The sequence below is a fragment of the Culex pipiens genome, chromosome 3, assembly GCF_016801865.2.
Source record: "Culex pipiens pallens isolate TS chromosome 3, TS_CPP_V2, whole genome shotgun sequence".
Taxonomy (NCBI): Eukaryota; Metazoa; Arthropoda; class Insecta; order Diptera; family Culicidae; genus Culex; species Culex pipiens.
The window spans coordinates 36,536,100-36,547,647 of NC_068939.1; the positions used below are offsets into that span (position 1 = coordinate 36,536,100).

Here is an 11,548-nt window from a genome sequence, read left to right on the forward strand (position 1 = left end):
TTGAAATAAAAAAAAACTAACTGAGAAATAAAAGAAAAAATTATCGAAAAAACATTATCTTGCATCTGCCCACGCTTGAATGAATGCAATATCTCACAGTTATATTTTTATGGAAAGTCGATTATATTATATTACACAAGTTAAACTTTAAAATAAACTGCTCATGTTTTCAAGAACGCATTTTTTATGAATCCTATAAAAAAGCAATGAGAGTTTATTTTAGATTTTTCCTTTATTGCTTTTATTAATAATGGTTTAAAGATTAATGAGAAACTTTAACATAAAAACTCCACACACACCTGTCGCATTTTTGGGTATTAACCGTACCCTTGTGTTTTTTTACAGTTGTACATACAAATACCCAGTCACGACGTTCTAGCAGGATTCTGGCAGAACCAGAATATGGGTCATTCCAGGTCAACTGGGCACACTTTTGGACTCGACCTTCACCGATTTGGACCAAACTTGGAAGGAACGTTCTTCTATCGATAGTTAACAGAAATCCCAAGTTTGGTGCTGATTAGACCATCCCTCTATTTTTAGCACCGCCCTCTTTTTTGACGATTTTCAAAAAAAAACTTTTTTATCTTTTAATCATAACTGTGCAACTATTTCAGCAAAAGACTTTCTACAGGTTGCATTTTATAGAAAATTGTCCAAGGAATTTGATAAAAATAAAATGTTAACCCTTAAATGCCCACTAAAATTATATTTTAACGTTTTAAGTATTAAAAATCAGTTTTGACGAATTCCTTATGTTTTTATTTGTTTTATTTTATCACCATCGTGTTTCCCAGACAATTTTACATAATAATCAATGTAGATCTCAAACTAAATGAACTACACTCAAACCCCGATGGTTTGACACCAACTGTTGTCAAACGAACGGGGTCACTTTTTAGTTTGACACCCCTTTTACACGGAGTTCACACACACTATCAAACGTTTGTTTTGATAGTGTGCTTGAGCGCCGTGTAAAAAGTGACAGTTCGTCACTTTTTAGTTTGACTTTGACCAACCAGCGGGGTACAAACTAAAAAAGTGTCAAACGAAAAAGTGACCAACCACCGGGGGTTGAGTGTATTGGCGAAATACAGCGTTTTTACTGAAAAAAGTTTGATTTTGCGCTGCACTCTGTCCTTTGAATTCAAATCCGAAATAAGTCTCTCACATATAAAAACCGAACTATGCGGGATAATCCTTTTTTTTTTTTGAAAAGTACACTATGTAGGGGAGAGTGGGGAGACTTGATCCCCGGGGACACTTGATCCCAAGGCTGTATCTCGTCAGCATGTGGGTAAAAAAATTAGCTTTGTTCTAGAAAGTTGTGGGAAATTGACTAAAACTCATTGAAGAAAACAAAGAAAAAAAAATTAAAAAATGTTTAGATTGAGTTACACACATCTTTCTAAAAAGTGCAGCAAAAAACCATTTTTCAAAAGTTTTGTAAACAAAAATTACCCGCTTTTGTAAACATGCTCAATTTTGATCTAAAAAAGAAAATTTTAGGTTTTTAAATATTTTGCATGCTTAACTTGTTATATTTTGAACACAAACGTACAGGTTTAATGTGAAATTGCTGTTACTTATAGAAAATTAAAAGTTTGGATGAATAAGAAACATTTCGCTTAAGATTTCTTCAAAATGTTGAAAGGGGGATCAAATTACCCCCAACATTTTGAAAATGCCGGTTTAAAATATTTTTTAAAACGCTTGGCATGATTCGAAAGTTTATCTGATGAAATACCCTTATCAGCCAAACATAGTTGAATGTTTAAGCTTTCAATTCCTGCAAAAAGTTCATAGTTTTGTGAGAAATTGACAGAGTTATGTGCGATACAAAAAAAGGGTATCAAGTCTCCCCACTCTCCCCTACTTCCAAGTGCTGCTTAACATCATTCTTTTTCAGTAAAATCGCTGTATCTCGCCAATAGTTCATTTTAGTTTGAGGTCTACATTGACTATTATGTTAAATTGTCCGGGGAACACGATGGTGATAAAATAAATCAAATAAAAATATAAGATATAGGTCAAAACTGAATTTTCATACTTAAAACGTTAACATATTATATAAGTAGGCATTTAAGTGTTAAAATTTTATTTGCTCAAATAGTTGCAAAGTTATGATTAAAAGAAAAAAAAGGTTTTTTTAAATCGCTAAAAAAGAGGGCGGTGCCAAAAATAGAGGGATGGTTTAATCAGCACCAAACTTGGGATTTCTGTTCACTATCGATAGATGAACGTTCCTCCCAAGTTTGTTCCAAATCGGTGAAGGTCGAGTCCAAAAGTGTACCCAGTTGACCTGGAATGACCCATATTTCTAACAGAACTAGAATATTTCGTGACTGGGTAGACATGCGGCTTTAGGACTCTATAGGATGACACAAAGAAAAACATGTTTTGCCCCCTTAAAACGTATCGAAAAATCGATTCATGTCCCATGTCAACTTCATTGTGAGTGCTTGAATTGTTTATTTTTTTTATTTTTTGTTAAACACAGTTCACAACAACTTCAATGTTCAAAAGCTCAAGGTTTTTCTTTCTCAGGCCAATCTGTGGCATACATTTCTCTAAATGATTATAGTGTAAAAAATAGGACCATTTATCGAAAATAAACGTTTCCAGCACCTGCGGCACGTGGCCAGAGCACCTGCCCGGTCTTTGGCATCATTTTTGGTTATATTGCACACAGCCAAGCTTGAAAAAAAGTATATTTAAAAATTATGATTGATGGTTTCCGATAAAAGCTTCACCGGAAGTCCGTTGCAAAAAAAAAAAACCCCCTTCGACGGTGTGCAAATGATGCGCGAAATCTGTTTCGATCGTGTTTCGTCACGATACGACAAAAGTGCACAGTGTTTCGGAAAGTGACGGAAGGAAGAAGCCGCGCCTCGCACCGCCAAAACAAAACTTCGTCGTCGTGATCTTCTTCGGCTTTGGCTCATCAGAGCCGAATTTGCTGCCAGATCGCGATCGGTGAACGGATTATTAAATCCACCACCATAGACGCCATCGGCAGAAGATGATGATGATGAGAAGAGGAGAGTTTTTTTTTTTGCGGGGCAGTGAAATGAGGCACCACTTTCGCTCTCGTTCGCTCTAATCGGGAAAGTGTTGAGGGTAATTTGAAATAATATGCTTTTTGATATGCTAAGGAGGTTGACTGGGCGAACAAAAAAGATTGAGAGAGAGAGAGAGAGGTGAGAAGATTTGGAGGAAAACTCGGAGCCCCACCCGACGAGGTGGAGGTGGCCGGCTTAGCGGGGGCTGGATTCGGGTGGAGTTGGAGTTCAGCGAATGGAGACACGATGAAAAAAGTATTATTTTTATGTTTCAGATGGATTTTCGGCTTGCAGTCGTTGAAAGCAGCTCAAACACTTATTTGAGTAATTTTACAAAACTGAACCAAGACAGCCGAACACCTACGTACAATTTCCCTGAAGATGATTTAATAAAAATCGAAACGTTGGATAAAGTACACAAATAAGTGTTTGAGCTGCTTTCAACGACTGCAAGCCGAAAATCCATCTGAAATTAATCAACACAATCGAAAAAGCCACATTTATTATTTTTATGAAGATGAAGATGGAGATGAGGACAAATCTAGAGAGTATTGTAGAGTAGAGAGTATTTTTATCGATCATTTAAAAGTTTTGTTAGCAAGAATGAAAAATATGTGGCTTTTGAGGACCTGAAGTTGAAGTCGAGAAATCTTAAGAAAGTGAAAGTCGAGATAGTCCTCAGCCAGGGAATTTATCTGCGACATCGCAGAATGACACTCTCGCCGTAGTTCTTCGTCACCCGTAAAAATGAAAAACCTCTTCTAACCGATCAAAACTTGAAAACACACACAATTTTCCAGCAAAAAATGTTAAAAACTAGACAAAATAAAACACATACTACTGATTATAAAACAGCTCATTTATCAGTAAGAAAAAAAGTCATGCTTGTGCTTGAACATCCTCCTACTTTGATGATGTAAACAAAGTGGGATCATTCGAAAATCACGTTACGCATTCTCTCTATTCATCACCCAGGTTTGGTTGAGCGTTTTAGCAGAATGTATTCATACAAATCAATCGAGAAATTAAAAGTGAGAGTGTGTGCGTGCAACATGGAGTTAAACTTTTCGAAGTGCCATGGGGACCTTCACAGAAACTGCACAGAAAGTTTAACTCCATGTTGCACACACTCGCACTTTTAATTTCTCGATAGAGTTTTTTTTTTTGAAAAGGTCCTTTAAGCTATTTTTAGGCTTAGTGATTTTTCACGCTCGAAAATTGCAAATTTCACGGGGACCTTACACCAAATTTCACGCAAATTTCGCGGAACGTGAAAAATGTTAAAATAACTCTGAAAAACTTATGTTTAAATCACAGAAACTGCTTTTTATGCTTCATTATATATTATTTAAATAAACCAAAAACAATTTGAATAAATTTCAACCTGACTTTTCTAAAAAGTTTCCTCCTGGTTTATGGATGCGCTTTATATTTATTTTTTAATAAAATGTATGGCCTGCGTTTTCTCATTTATTGAACTTTTTTTTTAATATTTGACTAATAAAGCTAAAAAGTTTTCGCGAATTTGCTTCATTTTACTGAATTTCATATCAAAGCAAGATTCAACAATCTTGTCCAGCCAAAATAAGTTCAATAATTTGAATTTTTTGCGACATTTAGCACATTAAAAATATTTTAAATTTTTTATTAAAAATGAAATTTTTAGCTTTTTTTATTTTCCTTGCTCTTGTTAGTGCTTAGTTATAAAAATAATTGTTCCAAAATGGATTATGATGCAACACACAGCTGAAATTCCAAAACTCTGTTATGAATTGCAAAAGAACTGATTGTATCTTGATTATTCACCAATAAATCCGAATTGAATTGAAAAAAAAATAAAAAGGAAAACAAAAACAAAAAAAGTAGTAATTTTAAACTTTCACGGGAATTATCCACGCAAATAATCAAATATCGTTAAAATTAAACAGGACTCAGAAAAATCAGAAAAGTTTTTAAAAGTTGATTTCAAAGAAAAATGCCCTTCATTTTAATTTGAATAAAACAAAGCTTGATTCTTTTAATTTCTTATGAAACTATACCTTTCAAATAAAATAGCAGTAAAATTTTTATTACAGCGAATGAAAGTATTACTAAACTAACCTAAAGTAACCATCTCAACGTCCTTCCTCAATCTGATACAAAGTGTTATACTAACAGGCTATCGTTTCCAATAAATTACAAATTACTAGCCTTAGTTAGTTTATAAAAAAATAAAAATTTGAACAATTCTTCAAATGGTTCATATCAAGCATTTCAATTGTAAACTAATAAAATTTACTTAAATAGTCTGTATGGGTAAAATATTTATTATGTTGTTATTTTGAAAAAAAAAATATTTGAGAAAATTGATAAACTTCACGTTACGCCGTCTTCGAAATCGTCAAAAATCACTAACCCTATGTTAGTAATTAAACCAGGGTATTTCTACAGTATTTTATAAGATTATTTTTATTCTTATTTGAGTTTGATAAATCATTTTGAGAAAAATAGTTACAGTTTCACACAAACATAAAATTTCACGGGATTTCGCGGAAAAAGCCAAATTTCACGGATTTCACGCTGTCCGCGAAATCGTGAAATTTCACTAACCCTAGCTATTTTATTTCATATGCTTATAGGACCTTAAAAAAACTCTAGAAATAAGTTTTGAAGAAAAAAAAACAAGAATTTGTCGTAAATCTATGAAAAGCTACATTCTCCTAAGCGCTTCAAACAAGGATTGGAAATATTAAAGATATTCATTTATGCAGTTGAAAATTCCTTGGAAAATTCTGTAAACTTTACCGAATTCGATAAAAAAATCTAAGTGTGTGATGATACACTTCTGTACCAACTAAACATATTAATTTAGAAAGCATCACTTCCATTCTGAAGAAAGTATTTAAAATCCAAAAGGTTAAAACTTTTAAAACATATTCGACTAATGATGCGAAAAAATAAGTTTTTTTTAATCCATATCTTGTCAATGATAAAAAACCGTAACTATTTTAATAAGTTTTCTATCGATTTCGAAAAAGTTTTTCTGACAAAACGACGAAAAGTCATGAAAATTTTACCGTGTCTCTCAAGAGTGCCCACTTTTGTTTAGCCCGAGAGCTCGCGAACCAACACCGGGAAAAAAAGACTTTTCTTCGCTTCTGCCACTGCAGACGACTGCCGGCTTAATTTGCCCGAAGCCGAGGTCGTTTGGCAGAGAAATGGAGCTGCGCGTGCTCGTGCCGCCGATGAATTCATTTGATCAAGAGGGGCTGGAACCCGAACAAGACCGGCGGTGGCCTTCGGTAGCGACCTCGAGGCAGCACCATCCCAAAAGTCTATATAAATCAGTGCGAAACCCACGCTGGACTCTATAGTTTTTTGCTGTTTTTCGCCTTGACAAGACCATCGTCATCACCGTGGGATTTTTTTTTGTGTTTGTTTATTTCGGAACGTGGATTGGCACGAGTTGTGGGATTAGTGGCCAGAGAAATGGTGACGCAGGACCTGCAGTGACGAGCTTTGATTTAGTGGCCACCCTAGTGATCATCTGTTAACGTTAGATTTCAACAATATCTTTAAGTAAGAATCTCAAGTGATTTACTGTGCTGTGTGCTCTATGGACTGTTTAAATTTGTTGTTTTTTTTTTATATTTCTTCAAAACTAGGTTGAACCGATATGAAAGATGAGTGAGATTAGGCTGGCTTTACGATGGCTGTTGCCATCGGTCGTGATTCTGTTGCTGCCCGTGATAGATGAATCCCACAGTGCCAATGTAGACAAAGTAGTAATAGTGATGCCTAAGGGTCCCCGAACCCTGCAGATGTTGGGTTCGATAAGTCCACAGCTGCTGCATACGATTAGTGATGTGCTCAAACCGGTACCTTCGAACGTGGTACAGATTCCGGTTCCATACTACCCGGACGGTCCAAAGTACCCACCGCCAAAGAAGCACCATCACCATCACCACACTAAACATACGCCAAAACATGTCAGCGATGCCTACTTCCGACATCCGTTCAAACCGGCACCGAGCTATGTAACGTTGAACCTAGAAGATACCCAACCCGGTCCATACGACACTCCCTTCGTGCCGATGTTGAAACCAAGTCCCGTCAACCCACTGCACCTGGAGCATCCACCAGAGATCAAGTTCACTCCCATCAACTTGCTACCAAATGAGCCACCATCGTTCTCCACTGTGAGGAATTACGTGCAAAAGCTCAAAGAGAAGCAGAAAGCCTTCTTCGACAACCAGGGATATGACTTTGGATTTTCATCACTCCCGCCACCACCACCAAAGAAGTACCACTCGCCGTACACAAAATCACCAGATTACACAAAAACTTATGAATACACTAAAACACCAGATTTCACCAAAACGCTAGATTTCACCAAACCCTACGAATACAAGAAGAAACCGCAAAAGCACAAGTACTCCAAACCCATCAACGATTACCTATTCTCGTCACACCCGAACGAGCTGTCCTACATCGGACAGGCCAACCTGAAGCCCCAGGAAGAACAGAACGTGTACTACACGGAACCGGACGCGGGCCAGAACTACTACTACGCGGACGCCGAAGGGCACGAGTTTGTCATCCCACCGGAAAGCGACTTCCAACCGCTGGTCGAAATCGACGGGATCATCGACCCGGACGATGCCCACTTTGAGCAAAAGGGCGAAGAGCTGGTGCTGAAAACGAAGCATCCGAATGCGGCCGTACTGACCCCGGCAGAACTGAGCAGCTTCAGCGAACAGGCCGAGGAGTACGGGTTCGCGATTCTGCACGAAAGCAAACGCAAGCGGGACGACGAAAAGAAGGTGACGACGAGTGATGTGCACCATCGCAACAAACGCTTCAAGAAGATCGATCGAGTTGGGCGTGCCAGTGGCGATCAGGACGTGGAGGAGGATTTCTACGACTCGGATGAAGCGAAGAAGAAGAAGAGTAGCGGCGAGCCGGACTTTGACGACGTGGAGGAAGAGGTGAAAGCGATGGTCAACTTTGAGCCGAAGAAGACGTACGTACAGGTAAGACACGAGGAAACAAACAGCAAAAAGTCACGTCCGGCGGAAGAGCCCAAGATCAAGGAGAAGGTGACCATCTCGAAGACGAACATCGTGTACTCGGAAAAGGGCAAGGAAAGTGAGAGCTTTGACCACGGGAAGGAGGAATCGTTTGGTGAGTTCCAGGCAAAGTCGAAGAAGCCAAAGAAGCATCGCGGAAAGCGAGATGTATCGGCTGTGGAACAGGAAGTTACAACGACTACTGCCGCTCCAAGCGCTTCCGCTTCTGACGAGAGTGCTTCGCAATCGGTGGAGGAGTCCTTTGAGCAGAACAATAGCTTGGAGAATGAAGTCGACTACGAGTTGTGGCCTGAGGCGGAAGGTCAGCACAATGATTCGGACACGATTTTTCTTCCGTACGCGCAAGCGTTGGTATTCCAGAACGATTCAGATTTGATTCTGTTGCCGATTCCGGAGGCGTTGGTCGATCCACGGGAGCTGCAGGGGGACGATCTGTTGAATTTTCTAGACGAAGCCATTCATAACTCGACACAGTTTCTTCCGGAAGAGAATGAAAAGAAGCGCGTGCTGATCAGTCCGGAAATCAGACAGCTGCAGGGTCAAGATCTGATCAAGTATTTAGACGAAGCGATCAAAACATCAAACCAGTATTTGTCGGGACCGGGCGATGCGATCGAGCTGGTGAGCCCTCCAAAGCTAGATAACGTCCTCCCACCGGAACCGTTGACGAAGCCGAGCGCGGATCATGAGATTGAAATGAGTCCGGATGTACCGAAGCCGGAAGAGGTTCACAGCGAAGTACATCGGTACATGAGACACTACCTTCTGCCCGACGTTCCACTGTACGAGGAGGTAAACTTTGTGCAACCGTTCAATACGTTGATCAAGTATCACAGCGAACACGAACCGGAGGATTACGAGATCGAAATAGAAGCGCAGAATCCAAGGGAGTTGCACGGCGATGAGCTGTTGCGATACCTGGATGAAGCATTGGATAATACGACGTATGTGATCCCGGAAGAGTATGAACAACAGGAACGTGGCTTATCTCCGTATTTGAATCGAGCGCAGCACTACGGCATTGACGTCGATACGGCATTACAATTCGCTGAAAACGTAACGAATCAGTTGGCGGACTATCTGCAAGCTCGGAACAACTACAAGCAGAACGAAGTCCTACCGGAACGAGGACAGGAAGAAACGGTTCTGGTCAGTGATGGAGGTTTTGTGCCGATCCGTAGGGCGGATCCAACGGCTGGCAATGTCCAGTTTTCATCGTCGAAGCAAGCAGAGTTGGTGGGAGTTAAGGACACCTTCAATGGCACACCCCAGCAAAAGCAGTCGAACCCGGGTGTGGTTGTGTACAACGATGTAATCAGACACATCAAGAACCACCTCTCTTCAAGTGGAGGTCCCGGTGCGGCCAAGACGAAGGATCGTACAATGTTGATGATTGCCGTTCCTCGAAGTCTCCGACAAAACATCACAAGACAGGGGGCGGCCCGAAGACAGGACAGTGTCTTTGATACCCTCCCAAAAGCGAGCTTCATTCAGCTGCCAATCTTCGATATCAACAAGTTCTATCCCACGTTCAACGTGGGTGAACCGTCAAGCAGCGTGAAACAGGCCGTCGAAAAGGAAGCGGAAAAAGTGGTAACTTCCGGCAGTGATCAGACGACGCACGAAAACAAACCAACTCCAAAAGTTCGCTCTCACGACGACATCGCGGACGCCTTCCGGGACGTCAAGCGAAAAGCAGGTCGTCCACGGTACGGACCAAACGCGTACATCCCAGTTCAGGAGAAAACCCGAGACTTTCCTCAGCCCACGTTCAAGAAGCCTGGCCCACCGTACACAGCCCTCCCGGTTCCACCGATCAATCACAAAGCCAAAGCCAACAACCTGAACACGGCCAGCAGTGGCCAGCGGTCGCTGCTGTCCCATCCACCGCCCCAGCATCCGCCGCTGAAGCGACCTCGAGGCCACGGGAAACGGCCCCACCACAAGACCTTCAAGAGAGTGCCGGTGGTCCGGAAAAAGGTGCGCATCATCAAGCGCTGAGGGAAGCAATACTTTCACTCTGTACAGTAAAGAGTAGAGACCACCCCAACGAGATTCCTTTCCTCTTTTTCATCCCCAATCCATCAGGTCGGCTTGCATCGCCGGAAGTTTCGTTCCCGTAGCGGTGCAAGCCACACTCTTGTCGAAAGCATCCCCCCCCTTCCCAAAGCTTAAAGTTGACATTTAGGCGCGTATTATTTATTATTTCCCTGTAAGTCTAGCAAAGTAACGCAAAAGCGAAAATTCGAAACGAAAAACCCCAACTTAGTTTTAAGATGAATAAAGATTAAAATATATTTCTAAAAAAACCAGCTTGTCTGAGCGCATCGGTGTTTTATTTGCAAAAAATCAGATGACGGACTAACTAAGGTTTACATCAGAGGCGCATCAGGCTAATTGAGATTGCAGTTTGTCGCTAAATTGCTTAGGTTTAAGTTGGGTTTGGGCTTACGCAACGACAAACACACGCGTAACAGGTGGGACAAAGTTTCTGCCACGATGAGTTCCGTTGTTGTGCAACAGACTGATGTGCGAATCATTACACAGTTAGGGCATGCAACAATGATTTTACTACGCATTTGAAGATGACATAGTCGAAATGTGTTAATATTATAGGGCAGTGTAACGATGCCACCGAGCAAAGGTTAGGTTTATGCATCACAGTTCATGAATAAAAAAACTGCAAATATCAAGCATTAAATCATTACGGGAAGGAAAAAAAAACTCTGATCTCTGATATTTTGGCACTTCCTGCCCATTTGGTTACAAAAATATAACATTCAAGATTGAAAGAAAGCATACCACATTTCAAATCATTAAACATTGATTTTAAACCTGAGCATTTTGCCAAGAGCATACATTCTCTTCCAAGATATCCTAGAAATCGATCCAAGATAGGTCACGTTTATGTTTGCATTGAATAATGAGGTGGTTGATCTCAACCGGTCAACCGGTAATTTTGTGTGTGCTATGAGAGTCTCAAAACTTAAACAGAGATTTTTTGAAAAAAGAATTGGGGTGCAGCTCAACATGGAATTTTGACGATTATGCCATAAAGTTTGAAAAAAAGGGAGCAAAAATCTCGATTTTCGAAACAGCCACTTCTTGCTTGATGAGCTGCTTACCACAAATTTTGTTCAATGGTTTTCTTATTAAAAAATGCAGTTTTTTTCAAACATTGCCTTCGATAACAAATTGTTTTCACTTGAAATTTTTTGTGAAACCATTTATTGCGTTCTCGACCTTTATTGTTACATTTTCTCTTAATTTATTTTTCATTGAAAAAATAACTTCATCTTATTTTAAAGTAATAAATATCATTGCAAAAATAATATGTTTTAAGATATGTCTGATGAAAGGGTTAAACAAATTATAGAAAAAATATGTGAATTTTGTAATTAATCAGCTCGAGTTATT

The 11,548-nt window shown here is 39.8% G+C and overlaps 1 protein-coding gene across 1 annotated transcript; it reads left to right on the forward strand.

Moving 5' to 3' along the window:
• The first annotated feature begins 6,181 nt into the window (after window positions 1-6,181).
• On the forward strand, window positions 6,182-10,912 carry LOC120427558 (uncharacterized). Its single transcript, XM_039592432.2, has 2 exons — window positions 6,182-6,620; window positions 6,707-10,912. Exon 2 carries the CDS (start codon window positions 6,725-6,727, stop codon window positions 10,130-10,132), a length of 3,408 nt encoding a protein of 1,135 aa, XP_039448366.1. The 5' UTR covers window positions 6,182-6,620; window positions 6,707-6,724; the 3' UTR covers window positions 10,133-10,912.
• The last annotated feature ends 636 nt before the right edge of the window (window positions 10,913-11,548 follow it).

Coding starts and splice junctions, on each gene's coding strand:
- LOC120427558 (XM_039592432.2), top strand. CDS start 6,725: ATGAGTGAGATTAGGCTGGCTTTACGATGGCTGTTGCCATCGGTCGTG.